The sequence below is a fragment of the Plecotus auritus genome (assembly GCF_963455305.1).
Source record: "Plecotus auritus genome assembly, chromosome: 1".
NCBI classification, from domain to species: Eukaryota; Metazoa; Chordata; class Mammalia; order Chiroptera; family Vespertilionidae; genus Plecotus; species Plecotus auritus.
The window spans coordinates 9,330,879-9,353,836 of NC_137770.1; the positions used below are offsets into that span (position 1 = coordinate 9,330,879).

The window sequence follows — 22,958 nt, forward strand, 5'->3', positions numbered from 1 at the left end:
TCAGTGTCGCTCTCAGTGCCTGTCCCCTCGAGTGGAGGGTTAGTGCATCCTCTCAAGCTGTGTGCCTCCACCACCAGGGAAGGTGGGCTGGCATCTGGGTCCCTCAACCACCTGTGAGCCAGAGCCCCAGCCCCGAGGCCAGTCACTCCCATTGCAAGCAACTTCATCCAATTCCCTAGTGTGGCAAACAGATAGTATCATTTTCTAGAGTGCCATGATGTGATTAAAGGTTAGAGGTCTTTAAAAACCACTCAGAGAGACCTGCCATTTCCAGTAATGGTGAACGAGGTGTTTCAGATCAATGCTTCTAGTGAAAATGAGCGTGTGTGCGCGCACACACACACACACCAGAGTTACCTGCTGGGGTCAGAGCTTTTTGTAAGAAAGAATATAAACACATGCAAGACTCATGCAAATGGGAACTCTTTTGGAAACTAAGGCGAAGTGCTATTTTGGATGAGAAAAGACACCACCCTTGTACATTTTAGTAGGAAATCAGAAATAGAAAAAGCCTGGTTTTCAGAAATAAAATGTGAGAAAGAAAAACTAGCTTTTTGAGGGAACAAAATACATTTACATAAAGCAGGACTTCTCACATTACAACTCTCATGGGCATATATTCACGCAATTGCTTTAGCATCATCTCTGGCTCCCCTCTAACTCCTCCTCCAGTCAGCAGATGTGTGTGTGAAGGTTTTCCTTTTTAGTGTGTTGCAGTGCGGTTGCAGGCTGGGAACAGGTTGTGAGGACGGGATTGGGACCCAGACTCTCTGCCTTAGGTTCAAATAGGGACAACCATTCCCTTGGAGGGCAGCAGAGGTGCCTTTGGACCTGTGTGGTTTGATTTTAGAAATACACATTTATTCCTCTCCTTTACTTCCCTACCTTCAAAACAAAATACCTTCATTCCTGCCTTGCCAGTCGGTGCTAGGAATTCCCAGTGTCCATTCACTTGGTCTCTACTATGGCCTGAATGCTGTGCTCCACTCCCCCTCAAGTTGGTGTTTTGGAATCCTAACTCCCTCTGTGATGGTGTTAGGAGGTGAGGGCCTTTGGGTGATTAGATTATGAGGGTGGAGCCCTCCTGAATGGGATTAGTGCCCTTATCAAAGAGACCGGGCTAAGCTCCCAGGCCTTTCCCGGAAGTCAGGACACAGTGAGAAGTCTTCCACCTGGAAGCGGCCCTCACCTGGTCTCAGGCTTTCAGCCTCCAGACTGTGAGAAATAACTGTGCATAAGCCCCCAATCTGTGGTATTTTGTTGTGCCACAGCCCAAATGGACTAACAGGCTCCATTTCTGAAGGCTCCCATGGGACTAGTCCCCAGAAATTCCCTTCCTCACTTAGCTTCTTGAAAGACACGTAGCATGCCAAAGCCCTTGGAACTGAGTCATCTTTCAGTTCTTTAGATCACTTGATTTGTGCATCCGTTCATTCCAATTCCCAGTCTCTGTGGGAAATGCAGACTTTGAACAAGACATTCTCTGATTCACTAGATTTCCTCTTTGACTTGATATTATTGCACCTGGCAGTGTAGGTTGAGTTTATATGTGACTCTGTTGTGGGTTTGGTTTGTGACTTTCAAGCAGGGATATATTGGAAAGAAGGGGTGATAGGGGTGGATTTGTGAAGTTAGGAAATTAGAGTTAATTGTGGTAACTGCCTCAGAATAGCCAGAGTCTGGGGGAGGGGACTCTGTGAATCAGCTTCTATGAATCAGACATTCACGTTCCTTTCTCCTCCTTAAGAGACCCGTGCATATGATCATTAGAATTCAGAGAAACATTGAAGACTGGAAGTTCTGGAAAATAGGGCCCCCCAAATTTCAGGAAGCCTAAGCAGTAATTTAGAATCAACTTCATTCATTTGAAGGATTTTCAGAAATTAAGAGGATGTAAATAAGGCAGAAGCAAAAATGGACCAGATAGGAAAGAACTTCTTAGCATGCAGTTCACTGGGATGGATCAGAAAGTTAAAAGGTATTTTAGGAAAAGTATCTAAAACTGGGAGAAAAAGCAAAAAGATTATTGTGTGCCTTTCAGTATCATTCCGGAGCATTGTTCAGCAAGTCCATCTAAGGGATAATCTTGGACACTTCCTTTTGTCAAGTTAAATGTTAACTTGTAGAAAATGGGTAAGTTACAAATGGTTTTTTGTCCAGTGGTGATCTAAAATTGATTTCTGTTTAGTAGAAAAGATAACCTCAAAAGTTTTGGTTTAATTGCTCTATGGTACATTAACCAGTTTTGTATCTAACTTTAAAGATGATCACAGCTTTCTTTTTGTCCACTGACTATGTGTGTTTCTATATTACCTTTGTTTTTGTTCGTTTGTTTTTTTAAATTTATCTTTATTGTTGAAAGTATTACAAATGTCCTCTTTGTTGTTTGTTGTTGTTGTTTTCTCCATTGACCCCTTCCACTCGGTACCCACCCCTCCCAGGCCTTCACCACTCTATTGTCTGTGTCCATTGGTCCTGCATATATGCATATTACCTTTGAACCAGCTTTGCGTCCTGCTGGTTCCCTCACCAATGAGTTACATCAATCCTTGGCACATACATACTGTCTGTTTGTGTAGGAGTTACATTTTTAGCTTTTTTTAATTACACTTTACAAGGATGAGTACATAGAGAGGAATAAGTGTCTTAGGTGGCTAGGCTGAGTAGGGTTTGAGTAATTTGCCTTTAATGTCATCTTAGCCCTTCATACCCACAATTATAGGTTTTTATCTAAATTCCCTCTTCCTCACTTGGATAATAAGTTGCATTTATGGGTCATCTAACTATATGGCCCGGGTGAATCCTTAAAATTCCTGCATTATCAAAATCTCAGAGCCACAAAGTAGAAAAGGATCATTTCCTTCGTTGTTCGTAATAGTACAATTATTTCTTTATAAAGCACCTGTAATTACAGAACATTGGCACACCTGCTATTGTATTTGGCCCTCACCGTTTCTTTGTGAGGGAGCAGGGCAGGAATGATTATCCTCATTTTTAGATGAAAAAGCTGAGACCCTAGACCAGCCGTGGGCAAACTACGGCCCGCGGGCCGGATCCGGCTGTTCTATCCGGTTCTCTTGCTCTCCCCTCCGCTCCTTTACTTTGAATTTATATTAGTTCACACAAACACTCCATCCATGCTTTTGTTCCGGCCCTCCGGTCCAGTTTAAGAACCCATTGTGGCCCTCGAGTCAAAAAGTTTGCCCACCCCTGCTCTAGACTCTGGCAGGTAAAATCAGTTGCCAAAGGGCACTCGGCTGGTGAGGAGTGGCGCCGAGACTGCCCGCTCTTTACCCTCCACGCTCATGGACACCTCATGGCGGAACCAGGACTCCAGGGGGCCTTGATAAGAACAGTGAGTTGAAGTGGGACAACAACCGAATGCTGACAGAGTAACTATAAAGTCCTGTGCCACGGCTTCAGACATGGTGCCTGCCGATGCACCATCTGGACTCTTGTTTCAGTGTTTGGAGTGTGTGGTCTGTTCCCGACTGTTGGCAAGGCCTGAAGTGGGCCCGAGTCTCCTTGGACCTCCCTCCCCTCTCAGGGATAGAGTGGTGCGGACTCCTGGCCGGTGCCCAGGAAATCTCTCTTGATTGAATATGGGAATTTGCTTCACGTGCTTTTATCTTCTTGATTCTTCCTCTATTCCTGGTAAGATTTTCTTGGCCCGTTTCTGTGTATCTGAGTGACATTGGAGCAGCTGCATGTGTCTGTTCAGAAGGATAATCTGCCCTTTATTGGATGCTTGCACCAGAAAGAGGACTGCTGGCCTAATCCAGTTTCATCTCTTTATGACATCTTCTCTCTAAATCCACAAACTGCTGATTCATTAATTCAGCAGGTACTTATCGAGTGATTCGGCCAAACCCTGGGATAGAATGATAAAGATGAGAAAGGTCCTTACTCTTCTTTGGTCCTGGTGGTGGCCACAGCGTTCCTGTTTAAGTATTTTAACCTTTGTTCTGCTTTGCTAGTAATCTAAGAACCGCATGAAACAACCGAGTTGTGAGGAAGACCATCTCTAAATCCTAACTACCTAAAACCCATCAGCTTCCGGCTTGTCTCCTGGTGCCACCGAGTCCAGACCCCGTCACTTCCTGTGACTGCTGCAGCGGCTTCTGACTGGTCTCCCGCTTCATTTTCCTTCCAACAGTGACAATCAGGTCATGTTACTGCCCTCTCAGACTCTCCAGGGCTTTCCTGGCTGATAAAGCCCTGCTTAGCTCTGTCGTATCTCCCTCCACTCTTGCTGGCCGCTCTAGGCCAGCCACACCACGGTAGGAGAAGGAGGGATGCCAGGCTGGTGCCCTCCCACCTTGGGCCTTTGTGCCAGCTGTCTCCTCTGCCTGCAGTGATCTTTCCCTGATGTTTGCATAACTGTCCTCTTATCATCCACATCTCAACTTCGATATCACTACCTGAGGGGCCTTTCCCATCACCTCTTCACAGCCCCCGTCACTCTCTGACACATTGCCCTATTTTATTATCCTTTTCTCACCCATTCAGTCTCTGAGTTCCTTCCTTAGAGCAGATGCACTGAGAAGCTCAGGGCTTTCACTGCACCTAGAACAGCACCTAACATGGTAGCCCTTCGAGCACTTGCCGGGTGAAGGCAATGACCTGGGCAGCTATTTAGAGAGCACTTACTTGGGGAGATAGACTTGGACAGGAATGCAGAAATGAATAGCAGTAAACGCCTGCTTTTGAGAAGCGGTAGACTGAAAGATGTATTGCAGTTGTATTTGGTTTACGGTATTGGGGGTTAGCCTGCGGTTAGTAGCTTATTTAAAATTATTTTAAAGTTAAACCTCACTGTAGAAGCTCAGTTGAATTATGTAATCTGAGGGAAAGAATTAGTTCACAGTGTAGGACTCACATATTTCTTATCAATTCAAGAAGCATTTTTTTGTTTGTTTTTGTTTTTAATTCTTGGAAAAGTTAATTCAATTGGAATGAAAACACACTGAGTGAAATAAAAAGAGATATTGACCAGCCCAGTTTGTGTGGCTCAGTGGTTGAGCATCGACCCATGAACCAGGAGGTCACGGTTCGATTCCCAGTCAGGGCACATGCCTGGGTTGCGGGCTCGATCCCCAGTAGGGAGGGTGCAGGAGGCAGCTGACCAATGATTCTCATCATTGATGTTTCTATCTCTCTCCCCTTCTCCCTTCCTCTCTGAAATCAATAAAAACATATTTTGACCAGAGACCTACTATGTACCAGGAGTGTGCTGTGCGTGGGGGAAGGCTTAAAAAGGACTAAAAACGAAGGTCACTGGTAGTGAGGCCCCCATAATTACAAAATAGAAGAATTTGGGGATGGTGGCCCAAAATTATAATTTATTTTTCTTGAAGCTGTGTTTGCATAGCAAGTATGCTGTTTTTACTTAGAGTGTTTCTGATGGAGGTCATGAGGAGCTAAACTCTTTAGGTTTCCTCCTGCCAGTCCTGTCAGCCCCTGTCCACAGGGACCCACCTGGTTAGAGGCCTGAGACGTGGAATGGACAAAGGCTACTCCTCAGCACAAGATGATATGTGAGATTAAATATGTATATGTATATTTATCTATATACATATATACATACACACACACACACATACACACTAGACACCCGGTGCACAAAATTCATGTGGTCGGGGGAGGGCCTCAGCCTGGCCTGCACCCTCTCCAATCCAGGACCCCTCGGGGGATGTTCGACTGCCAGTTTAGGCTCAATCCAGGACCGCTGGCTCCTAACCACTCTCCTGGCTGCCTGCCTGATTGCCCCTAACCACCTCTGCCTGCTGGCCTGATCGCCCCCTAACTGCCCTCCCTTGCGGGCCTGATCACCACCTAACTTCCCTCCCCTGCCGGCCTGATCGTTCCCTAACTGCTCCCCGCTGTCGGCCTGATAGCCCCCTAATTGCTCCCCCCTGCCAGCCTGATCGCCCCCTAACTGTTCCCCCCTGCCGGCCTGATCACCCCTAACCACCTCTGCCTCAGCCCCTGCCACCGTGGCTTTGTCCGGAAGGATGTCCGGAAGATGTCTGGAAGATGTCTGGAAGATGTCCAGTCTAATTAGCATATTACCCTTTGATTAGTATAGATATGTGTGTGTGTGCGTATATATACACTAGGGGCCCAGTGCATGAATTCATGCATCTTGATAGGAACTGTGGGCGGGTCTCAGCCCATCCGCCGCAGCCCCCAGTCCCCTATCTGCCAGCAGACCCACTCCCGCCACCTCCTCTCCCACACACTGACAGCACCGGCCCTGCTCGCACCTGCTGACGGTGCAGAGCGATTGAGGCCCACGCCAGCAGTGGGTGCAAGCGGGGCCAGTGCTGTCAGCAGGTGCGAGCAGTGGTTGCTGCCCTGATCACCCCTCAGGAGCAGGGGGAGGTGGAGAAGCCTCAGGGGCGATCAGGGCCGGCAGCCTCCGCTCACACCCACTGATGGTGCTGAGTGATTGGGACCAGTGCCAGGCACCGGCAGCGGGTGCGAGCAGTGGCTCCGATGCCAGCAGCAGGTGGGAGCACTGGGCAGTACCGCACTGTGTGGGACTGAACCGGGCGGGACCACGGCGCGCAGGAGCAAAGAATTTTCAGTAACTACCAGAGGCTCGCCCCGATGACAGCAACCGGCACTCCGCCTTGTTCTGGTGCCCCTGCTCACTGCCTCCACCATCCTGCTGTGGCCAACGCCTGACATGTTCCGCACACGCCCCCTGGTGGTCAGCGCACATCATAGCGATAGGTTGTTCAGTTCTGGTTGTTCCACCACGTGGTCTATTTGCATATTAGCCTTTTATTATATAGGATATTGATTACCTAGGAATTCGGGAGCTTTAGAGATCACCATTGGCTGGTTTTGGTCAGGGGCGGGACTGGATGGGGTTTTGAAACGTATGTGATATTAGCTACCATCGGTGGTGGTTCCATATGCCAGGGTTTCGTCTGTGGAGCACCCCCACTCACTGAAGCTTACACGGGTGAGAATGTGTCCAAGGCTTCCCAGGGGGACAGTAGACTGGACACAGAAGCACACTTCCCATGATCACTGTGGGGAGAAGGCGGGACTAGAGCAGCTGCCTGTGGTCACAGGCCCTAAGTGGCAGACCTGGGACTTCCAGCGGGTTATCGCATGACTGACGCTCCTGTGTTTCCTGTTATACCATGATTCTGCCAAGGAAAGTGTCTCGGGCGAAGACTGCTCAGGAACGTCGTGGAAGGCATTCTGGATTAGCTTAGTTGCTGATTGCTATATGGTTTGAGGGACCGCAGGATTCACCCAAATTTCTTACTAATCAGTCTGCCCCGGTTGGCTGTTATTACTTCATTTCTTTGAGGGAAGTTCTGGACGCTCACTTCTCTTCAGACAGGGATAACATAAGGAGAGGGGTGTGTTCATCCCAGGCCACCTAATGTGAGGACGAGGTCCCTTTCTCCCTGGCGGAAAGCTGGGGCAGAAGGAGGTTCATTCAGCAAACCCTTATTGAGTAACTCCTCTCACTCACCCCCTGTCCTCAGGGGCCGCGGGGAGAGCAGCTGTCCTTGGGATGCTCAGGCTCCTGGGGACGGACAGCTGAGGGAACAGTGTGGGCGCGTGGAAGGGTGCAGGTCACAGAGGGAGCAAGGAATAATTTAGGCAGTTGGCCCCTGGTCTGAAGAAAGGAGGTCCTGGCATATTTTGGGAACTAGGAATGTCTGGTTGGATTTGGGGATTATTAAGAGTTTTAATGGAAAAAGGGAATTGGAGAAATAAGATTCTCCATGCTGGGCTGAGGGGTTTTCCATAACACTATGGGCACTGAGGGACTAATGCAGGGTTCACATAGGGGGCATGAGAATCAGAGTTAGAAACACTGCTCTGGCAGAATCTGTGAGAAGGAATGGAGGAAGGCCATTTATAATGCAGCAGACCAGGTGAGAGACGCTGAAGGTGGGGGCTCAGGCGGTGGGCAGGGAGCGGGCAAAGGGACAGGTTCAAGGAAACTTTCATGAGGTAGAATCTGAATTAGTGACTGATTATCTTTGTGGTGTGAGGGAGAGAAAAAAAGTCAAGAGCGACTCAGGGTTTCATTGGAGATCTGTCCCCCTTGTTTTATGAAGGTTTGCAGCCCCAGTGCTGAAGGTTCTTCTTCACAGCAGGTTTTAGAGTACAGCCTCAGCTCGTTTGCCAGATTTTACCAACTTGGGCTTTACAAACTGGAAAACATTGCTCTTTTTTTTTGACTGACATCTCGTTCTTTTTTACTGTTTTTAACTTCCAAAATTATTACACTAATTTTTGTACTTCAAGGAATTGGTAAGAGCCTGTTACATATTAAGTACTCAATAAATGAATAATCAAAGAAATGAGATCACCATCACAATCGACTGCAAGGTCATATTGTTCATGGGACAGTGGTGGGCATACCACATGCCTTTCTGATTCCACAGCAGTGTATGCATCTGTGATAAAGTAGTGTTGGGTAGTGGACAGGTATAATAAGGGATTCTGCAGAATTGTCAGTGAAATGGAGGCAGGTAGCACTGTCCACTCTCTTCACTGACCACACTGGTCACACCTGGTCATTTCAGCAGCAGCAGGCACAGGAAGATGAGGTAATCAGGCAGGTCACAGTGGCACAGGTTGTGTTCTCATACCTTTAAGCTTTTACCCCCCGGCGAAATCCTGGTCTGGAGGGGGGATGTGATCTGTGGTTCACCCAGGACCCGGTTTCCACTTTTTTCTCTGGACTAATCCGCCTCCCAGCCTGGAGCCTGAGCACACACTGCATTAATCAGACTTGCTGTAATGATCACATGGTTTTCTCGCTGCCTCCCCTGTTAGCTGCCGCTTGTCAGCAGCTGGCGGAGCTGGAGGCTGCAGGCTCCTGTCTGCAGAAAGCCTTTTACTTCGGAATATTGGGGGGGGTGGAAACCCCGCCTCTTTTTTCTGCACTTTGCACCATATGACTGACTAAATGGTTGTCCTCCAAACCAAAAAGGCTGCCAGACAATCTAAGGAAATTGTCTCTGTCTAGGTCATGTTTGCATTTGAAGAATTCAGGTATGTTCTGGTTTCGTACATCTGTCTGCCGCTGGGTTTTTGTTCTCGCTGGGTTTTTGCTGTGTAATGACAGCTTAGGTTCTGGCTGGTTCTCACACACAAAAAGGGCTCTTCTCTGCATTTGGTGGGGTCTCTCCAGGCACGGGGGTCGGAGGTGCATGGTGGTGCTGGTCAGGGTGTTTGCTGCATGCACAGATGCAGCGTGGGTAATTGTTTGCTGGTGTGTAAATTTGCGGAGGACCCCACCTTGTGCCTCATTTGAGCTGCTGTTGCAGGTGTAGAGTTAAGAATACAGAATAGCAACTGTTTATCCAGAAGGAGTCTGTTGCTATCTTTTGTTTTTCTTCCTTTGTCAAACTCATGGAGTCGACTGCTCTCTTTTAAAAAATGCTAGTGGTAGCAGTGAAGGTGAAAAATTCTGCAAGTGTGTCTGCTTAGTTGAGATTTGATTTTGGCTCTGATTTTCCTCATCGTCGATAGTAATCTCATGGCTGGGCGGTTTTCTGGGAAGTGCCTTGATAATGTCCTGTTAACAGGAGCCTTCTTTGCTTTTGTAAGCTTTTCAGCTCTGTAATTATTAATGCTGCAAATTGGAGCCTTTTGTGAATCTTACTCCCTCTCTTTCCTCCATCTCTTCTCCGGGAATCTGTGTCTGGGGGTGAATGTGGGAAGGGATGTTCCAATAGAGTTTCTAAGAAATGAAAATAAAGAAGGTGCAATGGGAGGGCCATCAGTCATTCCTGTGCATGTTTCCATGTGGAACATGTGGAGGAGAGCATATATGTGCCTGCTTCTGACCTCGGACAGCTTCTCGTTTCTCACCTGGGATTTCTGTGTATCTTAGAACTGAGCATAAGTGCCATGTTGATGGGCAAAGATTGTGTGGGAACCTCAGTTCTGTCTCTTTTAGGCCCTTTTTGTTCCCTCCAAATGTTGCTGCAACAAACATTAAAATGATAATAGAATAACCACTTTTCATTATTTGCAAGAGGAAACTAGAGACCTTTTAATCAAAATCAAGGGAGTAGCTGAGAGAATCATCAGATGTGCACACAGGTCCCCCGCCCTTCCTGTAAGCTTGGGGCTTTGGATCTAGGAAGTTATCCTTTGTTTAAGAGTGTGCCCCTGCATTATTCCTGATGGGTCGGGCTTGTGAAAGGGATATTCCTTCCATGTGGCAATATGCTCTGGTGACATGGGGCCTGTGCCCTTACATAGGGACCAGACTTATTGTTTTATAATTGCTCCATTAACAACTAACAAGAATTTATTTAATGCTGCACAGGTTACAGTAGATTTGTCCTTTAAAAATGGAACAGGAGCCCTGGCCGCTGAGACTCAGTTGATTGAGTGTTGTCCCATGCACCGAAGGGCCACCAGTTAGATTCCTGGTCACGGCACATGTCCGGGTTGCAGATTCCATCCTGGGTCAAGGCGCATGCAGGAGGCGGCAGATCAATGTTTCTCTCTCACATTGATGTTTTTCTCTTTCTCTTAAATAAATCAATAAAAACACTTAAAAAAAAAAAAAAAAGAATGAAACAGGAGTTCTGGGTTCTAATCCCAGTTTCAAAATTAGCTTCTCTGATCCTTGTGAGAGTTCTATGAATTGTAGAAAGTAGTAAGACTGTTAAGTTCATATTTTATTGTTAGCATGTATGCTAGATGGAGTAAGCCTTAGCTTGAACAGAGCTCGGAGCCCTTCCCTACATTTCCTGAAGAGGGATGTGTATCAGAAAAGCCATTCCCGTTGCGGAGGGCTCCTAGCCCAAGAGCTGGGTCTGAAGAGGTGAAAAGGGTCAGAGTGAAAGGCCACCACACTGCTGACCCGAGAAAGTGGGGCCCTCTATGGAAAGTACCAGAAGCCGGAAAAGAAGAAGTCTCTTACCCCTGTTTCAGGCTCCTGCCTGAGCTGGCCCTGAGCACGCTGCATTTTGGGTGTGATTGCATTTTGTGACCGCTGCACAGCACCAGACAAATGGCCGTCTTTTCCAGTCACCGGGTCCGCATGTGTGGGGCCAGGTGATCACAGTGGGCAGCACAGACACTACAGAGGAGCTTAGCTTTTTAACTGAGGCCAACGTGGTTCTCAGGCTGTAACAGGCAGAAGAAGCACCTGGAGGGCTCCGAAAACTCATTGCTGGGCGCCCTCCCAGAGGTTTGGACCCAGTAAGTAGGTCTCGGTTGGAGCTTAAAACGTGCATGTCTAACAAGTTCCCAGGTGATTCCGATGCTGTAGGTCTTGGAACCAGAGAACCATTGGCTTAGGACAGTGGTCGGCAAACTCAGTCAACAGAGTGGCAAACCGCGGCTTGCGAGCCGCATGTGGCTCGCGAGCCGCAGTTTGCTGACCACTGGCTTGGGAGAAGCAGGCAGAGAGTGTCTTTGAGATGGGAAGTGTGAGGCAAAGGCAGAGTGGAGGTAGAGGTAGGAAAGGAATCAGGAGCCAGAGCAGCATACAGGCAGGTGGACCCGGGCCATACGCTCATAGGAGGTTAAACTGGCCACATGGGTCACAGCCCTCCTCCTCCCGGGAGGCCTCAGAGGGGTGGAGAGCATACTGACGTGAAGATTTTAGGATTATCATCTTGGCTGTAAGCCTGGTTCTGCCATGTTCTGTCTTTGGATCTTTGTCTCCATTTTCTCACCTGGAAAATGGGGATAGCAGTTCTCGACAAGCAGATCTGTAATGCTGTCAGCATTAAATGAGAACATAAACTTGCTTGATAAGTTACAGCACTCTTTCTACATGTACCTAAGGGAGGAAAGGGCGCCGTGAGTGACTCCATCCTCTTATCCACACACATTTACAGGCCTCCATACACCCCAACTCAAGAGCACAGGCCCACACTCATTGTTAAAAGGAGGTCAGATTTTGACATGGACACGTGTACATGCTGACTCCCTATTGGACTAGGAGTCTTGAGAACTTTTGTGAATCGTGGGTATTTTGTTGTTTTTAGAGAGAGTGGAAGGGAGGGGGAGAGACAGAGAGAGAGAAACATTGATGTGAGAGAGACACATCGATTGGTTGCCTCCCGCATGCACCAGGGCCGGGGATCAAGCCTGCAACCAAGGTACATGTCCTTGACTGGAATCTAACCCGGGACCCTTGGTGCATGGGCTGACGCTCTACCACGGAGCCAAACCAGCCAGGGCAGTGTGAGTCCATGTGTTCTGGGTCCTGCATGCCTAACGCTGCTTGACACACAGTAAGGCCTTAATAAGCACTTGACTGTTTGTCTCACAAGGACTTACCAAGGAAGGAAAAGCAAGCGAGCTCTCCAGCCAGCTCGGTGCAGGCCTCATGGTGCCGTGGTGCCGGCTGGTGTGCTCACTTAGAAGAGCATGTTGAAGGCTGAGCACTGACCTCCAGAGAAAGAGGTGACATGTCCGCAGCACATCCCAGTTGCTGGAGCACCAGAGAGCTCCGGCCACATCGCCCGAGGACTCTGCAGTGGCCTCACTGTACCACCTGCTTCTGGTTTAATGGTTCGCTGGGACCTGGGGCCCAAGCCTGGAGAGCTGGCGAACCCTGAGCGTGAGAGGTCCAGCCAGCATTTTCCAGCGGTCAGGGGTTCTGGCTTCCCACTGACGACAGTCTGCATCGTTCTAACACCAGGCAAGCTGTCCCAGCTGGCTGTTGTGATAGACACACTTTTCTTGTGGTTTTGCCTTTTTAAAGAAACTTCTTAGACGAGAAGTGTACTGAACTAATAGTCTAAGCCCGTGGTCGGCAAACTGCGGCTCGCGAGCCACATGCGGCTCTTTGGCCCCTGGAGTGTGGCTCTTCCACAAAATACCACGGCCTGGGAGAGTCTATTTTGAAGAAGTGGCATTAGAAGAAGTTTAAGTTTAAAAAATTTGGCTCTCAAAAGAAATTTCAATCGTTGTACTGTTGATATTTGGCTCTGTTGACTAATGAGTTTGCTGACCACTGGTCTAAGCAAACATTTACCTGTTACTCCCCACCGCAGAGACCGTCACCTGAGCACACTGGAGACAGCTTTGTCGAATACTGGAGTTTTCCTCCCACCGCGAGACCCAGAGCCGTGACCGAATGTCCTTCCCATCCCCAGAACGTAGTTTTCCGTGTGATTTTGGCTCCATAACCCTCAAGTGAGAATGGAACCAAAATCAGAAACCACTGTTTCTCAAAGTTCCTGATACTTACTCCTGCTTGCTTCCAGGATATACCAACTCCAGATCTCAAATCCACAGGTGGAATGAATCAGTCACATGAAAATGGGAAGTTACAACTTTGAGTCTGTTTTAATTGTTTTAATTTTTAAATGTTCTGGACCGGTTAAGGTTCAAACTCCAACTAGCTTTATCTTTATTCATGCAAATTGATATGTGGTTTTGGGGAAAGATGTACATTTTCTTGCCCTCCCACTGGAATATTGAAACGAGTTAAAATAAGTGGTTTCAGGGAACACCTGAAGTTCGAAAGCAAGGAGAGCCCACCCTCCCGTTCCCCAGGGTCCTGCAATCCTTGAAGAAACAGATGTTTCTGTGCAGTGACGTTCCACTGTGGTGTGGAAATACAGCTCAGATCAACGGGAGATGGAAGCTGGGCTGGGCAGGATGGGGAAGGTCCACAACTTGATTGTTGAGTATCTACTATGCGCCAGGCACTGCTAGGTGCTTTGCCCCTGGTAACTTTAACCACGTCGCGTCTTATAAATGAAAACGGAGGCTCAGGGACACAGACAGCCCCCAAATGGTACCTTTACCCAGACCCATCCCAGGAGCACCTGGTTGGAGGAAGTGGGCAGCGGGTGGAGAGCTGAAGGAGAAAAACAGAGCAGGTGGCGGGGAAGGACAGACACATCTCATGGACTTGGCAGTTCCGCCTGTTTGTCTGACAAGCCACAAGCAAAATGTTATTTTGGGAAACAAATAATTTAGCTCTTGGGATGGCAAAGTGGATATATTTTAAAATACCAGTCTGTCCTCTATTATTAAATGTGTTACAGTTATTGTTGAGTTTTATTCAAAGAGAGGCAGTGCTGGGAATTGGAGTCCAAAGATTTGAATACACTTCATACAATGTAAACTTAAACTGTGACATGGTGAGCCACTTTATTTCTCCAGGCCGCAGTTTCTGCACTTACAGGAAAAGGCTACTTTGAGGATAATATGTAAGACAGAAGTGTATAAATTACAAAGTTTTTCTATAATGCTGGTACTTATAGTTTGGAATTAGTGGAAGGTTAATCAGTTAATATTTAACCAGTTCGGTCTCATTCCCATTCCTTACACTTTTCGCATAGCACAGTAGTCATCTCATGTTAAAAACAACGAATCAAAAGAAAACTAAGGCCAAGACATGGGAACAACCAAAGTGTCCTACGATAAAGGACTGGATAAAGAAGATGTGTACATCTACGCAATGGATTCAGCCATAAGAAAGGATGAAATAGCACCATTTGCAACAACATGGATGGACCTTGAGAACATTATGCTAAGTGAAAGAAGTCAGAAAAAGCTAAGAACCATATGAGTTCACTCCTATGTGGGATATAAAACTGAAACTCGTGGACACAAACAGCAGAGTGGTGGCTACCAGAGGGAAGAGGGTGGGGAGAAGAAGATCCTAATATACGGTGTTGGGAGAAGCTGTGACTTTGGGTGGTGGGCACACGGTGCAATATACAGACCTTGTAGCATAGAAACCCACACCTGACACCTGTATGTTCGTGTCCACCAATGGCACCCCAATAAAATTTAAGGAAGGAAAGAAGGGAGGGGAGGGGAGACTTTAACTGGACTCAGCGAGGAATGAGTCCAGAACAGGATACCAGCCTGGGTCAGCACGCTGCTTGTCGCTACTTAGGATAGTTGCAAAGGTCGCACCCGCTGTGTAGGTTCTGGAAATTTTGTCTATGTCTTTTTAGAGGTGGGGAGGGCCTTTTTGCTGATAGCAGAACGTTCATTCAAAAAACACTTCCTGGACGTCTACTAACTACAAGCCGTAGTAAAAGGTGCAAATATGTGTGATCCTTAGCCTCGCCTTCAGGAATTTGCTGTCCTCAGCCAGCACCAAAAGCATGGGGTGGGGCAGCCAAGGCGCAGGCACGCAGGTGAGGTGAGGTAGATCCCATTAGCGGTGCTGTGGTTCTGCGGTATGGAGGGGTACGGGGACTTTCAGGAAGATCTGAGTCTTGGGGAAGCGTAGGATTTGGGTGGATGAAAATAAAGGGAAGGGCTGGCTGTTGGGAGCAGTGTAGGGGCTGAGTCAGAAGAGTGGGCTGATAAAGCCCAAGGAGGAGCAACTTCCCTCCTTCTCCTCAAGGTTACCCGTGTCTGATTTGCCTTTTCCTCATGATTGGTGACTTTCTCTGCCCTGGAGTTCACTACCTTGCAGTGGTAAGCACTTCACCTTCGGGGACCACGTGGTCGGGGACACACTGCTCGGTGCTCTGCAACGCTGGCACCTTTGGTTTTCCACTGGCCTTGTTACCTGAGCAGCTTGGTTAAGCTCTTTGTGCTTCAGTTTGCCTCTGTGAAATGGGGTATTACCCACCTCCCAGAGTTGCTGCGTTGATTAAATGAGATTACTTGCTAAAGCATCTAGCAAGGTGCCTAGCACTTAGTAGATACTCAATAAATTAATTCCTTTAATTTCCCTCAAGCAGCAAAGCATTTAATTAGACTAATGAAATCCTGTTCCAATCTAATCCTGATTAGAAATTGCACAGGAGCCAGGAGAGAGGCCTGACACTCAGGTGGGGCGCCCTGGACTCCCGTCTTCCTAGGTGCTCAGACGAAGTCCTCAGATGACAGTCCTGCTTGTTGAAATTTCATGACACAGTGAACCAACTGTGATGTGACTAATCAGCTGAGAGCTTGGATTGGGGCTTGGTTGACACGCAGATACACTGGCCTGAGAGATTAATTAAGTTCCTTGCAGTTGACAGACTGGGACTTCAGTGCTTTCCGTCTAATGACGATGACACAGCCAGAGCCCACCTCCAAGTGCCGACATTTCCCCGGGGCCGGCATAGCAGTGCATGCCTTGGCCTCACCGCTCTTTATTTCCAGAGCCCGGCACAGGGTATACATGTCTGTTGAACTGTGTGGACTGCATTGACAGTCTGATGTGTGAGGTCTGTTCCACTGAGGGGGAGAGGGAGGGGGACGAAGTGAATTACAAGTGAGAGCTCGGTGGTGAGCACCCTTCCATCCAGAAGCAGCTGTTGTAGACATGATGGGTGATTCCGGGCGGTTCTGTTGGACTTCAGGGGAGGCCACTGAGGGATCCTATGGAATCCCTTTTCCCGGAGAGGATGCTCTCCCAGTCAGGTGGACTGGAGCACTTCCAAAGCCAGAGAGCGAAGACTCCACCTTCGTTACTCTCCTCCTTGTTGAAGACTGAGGGAGGTAGAGGTCCTAGGCTGCAGGGAGGTGGACACACGTGCTACAGTTGACAGAATCGTTGTCCTGGTCTTGGTAGGGACCCCGGTGATAACCAGATCCCAGGGGTGAATGAAGCGCGAATCCGCTCATCCTGCCCTGGGTGAAAACTTGAACACAGCTTGTTTCAGAGAAGGGTGGCCAAGAGAGGACCGTCTCCCAGTCCCTTACCAGGTGGCAGTATAAAGCCCTGTCCCTGCCAGCAAAGCCCTCCCTGGCCTGACTGCACGCTCTCTGGGACCTCCGTCGCAGGAGCCTTCCCTCCGCTCCACATTGATTTAGTCAGCGCACAGCCTGTGCTTTCTCCCCGTGGAACCCTGCAGAACCCAGCACTGTGCACACTTCTTCAGGAAGCCTTTTCCCACTCTAGCCCACATGAATGTCTCTTTTTTCTGAACTTCCATACAACACGGACGTATAGAAAATAATCTAGTACTTAACTTTTCTGTCGTACTTTCCTGACTTGATTGAGGGTTACTTGAAGGCAGAAAGAAGGTTTGATACCTTGTCATTCCACCTGTCACACTTGAACAGAGCCGGATGCATCGTGGCTTCCCGGCACTTCTTTTTTATTCATTTTTATGAACTTCTTTCAAACCTCCTCCACACGCCATTAATAGGCCCTGGAAGGGGAAATGGCAGGAAACAAGGCAGTTGCTGCCTCTTGGGTGTCTGTTCATTTCAGCACATGAGGCACGCCTGGGATTCTGGGGAAAATGAGTCCGCCGAGCAGCTCGCATGGGCAGAACTGGTCCAGGCAGCAGGTCAGCAGCAAGGACTAAAGGGCCACAGGGTAGATTTCAGAGCTGTAGGGACTGACAAAAGGGTTTGAGCTAGCACCAAATATGAAGTTTCACAAGTCCTTACGTATTAAAATGTAAACTTTCTGGTTCTTCTAGATTCAAATACAAACAAGACACGTTGCAAGTGTAGGCACATGTTCCAGGACCTGTTATCACTTCCAGTTTCCACATCAGTCTGGGGGCTCGGTACTGTTCTTACCGTTGCACCTGACAGGCACGTGCCTGAGAAGATTCCGGGAATAGGTCGCTCCCCAGGTGACACGGTCTGCTTCATTGGTAGAGCTGGGAATTGGACCGGTCTTCTCACTGAAAAGTCCATGCTTGCCTTTGCCACTCCGTAGCTGCCTCTGACCCTGATTTTGTCGTTCCCATAAGATTCCTAGGAGATAGCGGCTGTTACTGTCATATCTGTTTCACAGATTTAAAAAAAAAAAAAGCAAGGTGTGCTCTGGCTTAACCTCTCCAGCGTCACACAGAGCCGGCATTGGAACCCAGTTCCACCCGACCCTGGGGCCTGTGCTTTGGACGGCTCTTAGTCACGCAGGAGGCGGCATGGGGAGTGGGAGGGCTGTAGTCAGTTGTTTGAGAAACACTGTGCACCCCACTCTCCTGAGCAAGGTCAGTGTGGGAGCATGAGAAATCTCACAGAAGTAGAAGATGGAGGGTAGGAATTTTGCCCCTGAACTTCCCACATCTGTTTGATGAAGGAACTTTTATTGCTTAACACTTAATTTTTAGTTACGCTCAGGAAAATATTGCTGTAGTTGAAGGGTAATCTGAGTGTGAGAATTAGAAATGGGGAAGAAGAGAATCTTTGGGCAAAATACATAATGGAAGAAGATAGGAGTGTGAGATTCGAAATCTCATTGGAGGGTAAGTTCAGACTCCTGCTCTTATTGGCTGTGTAATTTGGTGCAAATTGTTCATTCTTTTTGGGTTTCACTTGCCTAATATGTAAAATTGGTTCATTGTGAGGGAAAGTGTGATTATATATGCAAAAATGCTTTGTAAGCAGTACAACTGAAAGTTGTCTTTTATTTTGTTTTTCCCATTACCATTTATCCTCTCTATGCCCCCTTCCATCTCCCCCTCTCTCATCCCCCCTGAAAGTTTTTTTTTGAGTTGTTCATGTCTGTCCCAGTACCTAGCACAGCACCTTCCAGCTGTTTGAAGGGCAGTTAATGGTTGTTGGATGAATGACTGATCTCTGGGTTCTGTAATTGGTCTGTTGCAACTGAAAATATTTTTCTTCCAGTTTTATTAAGATACTAGGAGCCCAATGTACACATATAATACCTTAATAAAAATTAGAAAGAAAAAAAAAAAAGATACTAGGAGCCCAGCACGCGAAATCAGCGGCCCTGCCCTGCCTTGACACCCAAACCTCTCCACACAGAGCTCCAGCACGCCTGGCCCAGCCCCCGACCTCTCTGGCCTTCTCTGGCCGCTTAAAGCCCTGCCTCAGTCCCTCGAGTCGCCTCGGGCTGGTCCCGCCTTCTCCGGGCACCTCAGCTTCCACCCCATCTCTGGAGCAACGCGCGGTGGCTCCACCCCATCATGGCTTGGGAGGAGAGCGTGGAAGCCTCCCGCCTGCTGCGCTGTGCTCCTTTCCCTGGCAGGTGGGTGGTTGGGGTGCTACGGGCTCTCACCCCCGCCCTCCCCACTACAGGATGGCCCCACCTCCTCCGGGCGCCTCCCCACTTCCACCCCGTCTCCGGAGCAACGTCCCGCTGCACATGCACAGGCGGCCTCCTGCTATCGGTTGTGACATTACGGAGTAACGGACAGTTTGAATATTCCTCTATTATTATATAGGATAATTGGCAGTGGATTTTTTAAAAATATCTTTTTATTGATTTCAGAGAGGGAGAGATAGAAACATCAATGATGAGAGAGACTCATTGATCAGTTGGCTCCTACACACCCCCTACTGGGGATGGAGCCCACAAACCAGCATGTCCCCTGACCGGGAATCGAACCGTGACCTCCTGGTTCATAAGTCAGTGCTAAACCACTGAGCTACACAGGCCGGACTTGATATAATTACTCTTGATGTGTCCATGATAAATCGGACTCTTTCTCAGCACTGCCAGGAGGAGAAACTGCTGCGATTTCCCACACCCGTGCAGTTCTCACTGATGGAAAGGGCTGAGATGTGCGAGGACATTCTTTACCCGCCTTGGATCAGTCTTTTGTTAGCACCTGGGCAGAGAATGAGTTTGAGATCATTCCAATAAGTAAAACGTCCCAAGATCGAGAACTTTTTAAAAAGAGAGAGGCAGGTAATCTTTTAGCATGCCTATCTGTTTCCTCTACTAGCATTGTTATTCCTAGAAAGATATTGTTTGCCCAGCAGCCAGTTTAGAGAGGAGGGATAAGCAGGGGAGAACCAGCAGTCCATTCCACAGTGATCTGACCTGGCCCAACCCCACACCCCCTCTTTGGAGGTGACACATGACTCAATCCCTTGGCTGTGGTGATTGGTTTAAGGCAGTGGTCAGCAAACCGTGGCTCGTGAGCCACATGCATCTCTTTGGCCCCTTGAGTGTGGCTCTTCCACAAAATACCACGGCCTGGGCGAGTCTATTTTGAAGAAGTGGCGTTAGAAGAAGTTTAAGTTTAAAAAAATTTGGCTCTCAAAAGAAATTTCCATCGTTGTACTGTTGGTATTTGGCTCTGTTGACTAATGAGTTTGCCGACCACTGGTTTAAGGCAAACATGTCAAACTCGCAGCCCACTGGCACAGGTTTGACGTGCTTGGTTTAAGGGAAGAGTGTTGGGCTAGATCTGTGAGGAAAGATGCTGCTTTTTCTGGGATCAAGAGCTGTGTGGGATGATGAAAGCCTAAAGTCACTGGTGGTAGCCTTCTGGTACCAAAGCCAGCAGATGGGGTAGAGTACAGTGATGGCCAAGGAACCGACTTCTCATGGCATCACTGAGCCTGGGCTTCAAGGCATCGGCCCTGCCATGAAGGTAGTTGTTTTTGCTCTGTATGAAATAACAAATTCCACTTTTTTCTCATCAGAATCTGTCACTTACAACCTAAAGAATTCCAAATAATATAAACTGCGCAGGATAAAGAAAAACCAGACTTATCACTTGTACCATTTTTTCCTCCTCTGGAGGTGACCACACTTGTCGTCGTCAGAATCGTCAGACCACATTGCAGTGTTGTGTTTCATCCTGGTGTTTAACAGAGCACTGTGGCCTGGGACACTGGTTTGGACTGAGTTGTGTCCCCCACATTCATAGATGGAAGACGTAACCGCCAATGTGACCATATTTGGAGATAACGCTTAAGAGATAATGAAGATTAAATGAGGTGAGGAGGGTGGGAGCCTGAGCAGAGCCAGTGTCCTTACAAGAAGAGGGAGACACCAGAGAAAAGGCCATGTGAGGACACAGCGAAAAAGTGGACCTGTAAGCCAAGGTGAGAGGCCTCAGGAGAAACCAAGCCTACTGATGCCTTGACCCTAGCCTTCCAGCCTCCAGAACGGTGAGAAAGTACATTTCTGTGGCTAAGCCACCCGGACTGGTATTTAGTTATGGCAGCCCGAGCTGACGAATGCAGGCACATTTAAAAGAGAGGAGGGTGGCGAGGGGACTTGAGACCTTATCTGTGGGACAGTCCATGGAGGGCTTGCTGTGTGCTTTTAGAAGAAAAGGCAGGCCCAGCTGGTGTGGCTCAATGGTTGACCGTCTACATATGAACCAGGCAGTCACGGTTCGATTCCCGGTCAGGGCACATGCCCAGGTTGCAGGCTTGACCCCCAGTAGGAGGCCTGCAAGGAGGCAGCTGATCAATGATTCTCTCTCATCATTGATGTTTCTATCTCTTTCTCTCCCTTTTCCTCTCTGAAATCAATAAAATACATATTTTTTTTTAAATAAAAATATAGCCCTGGCCCGTTTGGCTCAGTGGATAGAGCATCGGCTTGCGGACTCGAGTCCCAGGTTTGATTCTGGTCAAAGGCATGTACCTTGGTTGCAGGCACATCCCTGGTAGGGGGTGTGCAAGAGGCAGCTGATTGATGTTTCTCTCTCATCGATGTTTCTGGCTCTCTATCCCTCTCCCTTCCTCTCTGTAAAAAATCAATAAAATATAAAATAAATAAATAAATTAAAAATAAAAAATAAATAAAAATATAGCCCTAGCTGGTTTGGCTCAATGGATAGAGCATCGGCCTGCAGACTGAAGGGTCCCAGGTCCGATTCCAGCCAAGGGCACATGCCTGGGTTGCGGGCTCGGTCCCCATTAGGGGGCGTGCAGGAGGCAGCCAATCAATGATTCTCTCTCATCATTGATGTTTCTATCACTCTCTCCCTGTCCTTTCCTCTCTAAAATCGATAAAATATATTTTAATAAATAAATAAATAAAAATATAGCCCTAGCCGGCTAAGCTCAGTGGATAGAAGGTCAGCCTGCGGACTGAAGGATCCCAGGTTCGATTCCGGCCAAGGGCACATGCCTGGGTTGCAGGCTCGATCCCCAGTGGGGGCCGTGCAGGAGGCAGCCAATCGATGATTCTCATCATTGATGTTTCTGTCTCTCTCTCCTCCCTTCCTCTCTGAAATCAGTAAAGAAATATATTTTTTAAATAATAATAATAAAAATATATTTTAAAGAAGCAGAAAAGGCTGTGTCAGCGCTGAAACAGCTGTTCGGTAGCCTCTGGTTCCAAGTTCTAGGAGGCACTTTTTTGGACACAGCATTTCTCACTTTCCTGAAGCAGACGTGTCAGGGTCTCTTGAGGCATTTCCAACGGGAAAGGGAAGTAATGTTTACTGAACACCCTCTGTTCTCTCTCATTCATTCAGTGCTAGACCTTAGGGATCCAGCCAGATAGCTTCCGTCTAATTCAGCTATTAAGTGCCAAGAGCTCTAGTTACAATATGCTATTTAATTAACATCGCACTCAGCAAATTAGAAATACACTCCCTTACGGATGAGGAAACAAACCCAGAAAGGGTCAGAACGTGGTCCTGGTCCCCAGGACCTGCTCTAGGGCTCAAGGCACCTGATTCCTGTTCTGTTGCTCCTGTTTCCTGGCCCTGGGCGGCGGGAGGCTGGCACAGAAATCAGTGCTGCGTGGGGGCCAGCGGATGGGGAACTGAAGGTGGCCCATGGGTCCTGGCTCCACACTGAGAGAGCTGGAAGCACTGCGGTTTAATGAAGCACCACATTGGCCATGCCCCATAAAATTAGGAGAAGAAAAGAAATTAAAATCTAAAGGAGTTGTGGCACGTGGAGAGAATTGTTAAGCACATGCAAAGCAAATATGGCAGATTTGAGACCAACTGCTCTCATCATGCCATTCTCTGGACAGACTTCAGCTCCGGTGGGCTGTGAGGACCCCGCCCTTCCCTCTCAGGGCAGGAGCCATGGACCCAGATGGGCAGGCGTGGTGGGCCATCACCTCCTCCCTTGTATTGAATGCCCAAGCGTCTGGATGGCCAGGGCCTTAGACACAATCAGTGACTGTCTTAACGTGGAGAGCAGGCCGGGCCCCATTTTCATTTCACTTGTCCCTTTGCACCCTTAAGTGTTTTGTTTTTCAATAAGCTGGTTTTAGTCATTGAAAAATTAATAACTGCTTATAATAAAAAGTTCAAGAGAACAATGATAGAACTTCAAGATCCTTAAACACTCAGGTAGGAAGCCACCTGAGACGGTCTCAGATACAACCTGGGATATTGTGT

The 22,958-nt window shown here is 48.1% G+C and overlaps 1 protein-coding gene across 4 annotated transcripts in view; it reads left to right on the plus strand.

Moving 5' to 3' along the window:
• Positions 1–22,958, plus strand: part of EVL (Enah/Vasp-like) — a 112,996-nt gene that overhangs the window by 19,228 nt on the left and 70,810 nt on the right. Inside the window, exon 1 of one of the 4 annotated variants that reach the window (XM_080644598.1) lies at positions 8,650–9,036. The exons of 2 other annotated variants lie outside the window; for them this stretch is intronic. In XM_080644598.1, the coding sequence (XP_080500724.1) occupies positions 9,014–9,036 (23 nt within the window). In that variant the 5' untranslated portion in view covers positions 8,650–9,013. Of the gene's footprint in view, positions 1–8,649; positions 9,037–22,958 lie in introns of those variants that run through there. One more of the 4 variants, XM_080644596.1, reaches the window with a different exon arrangement.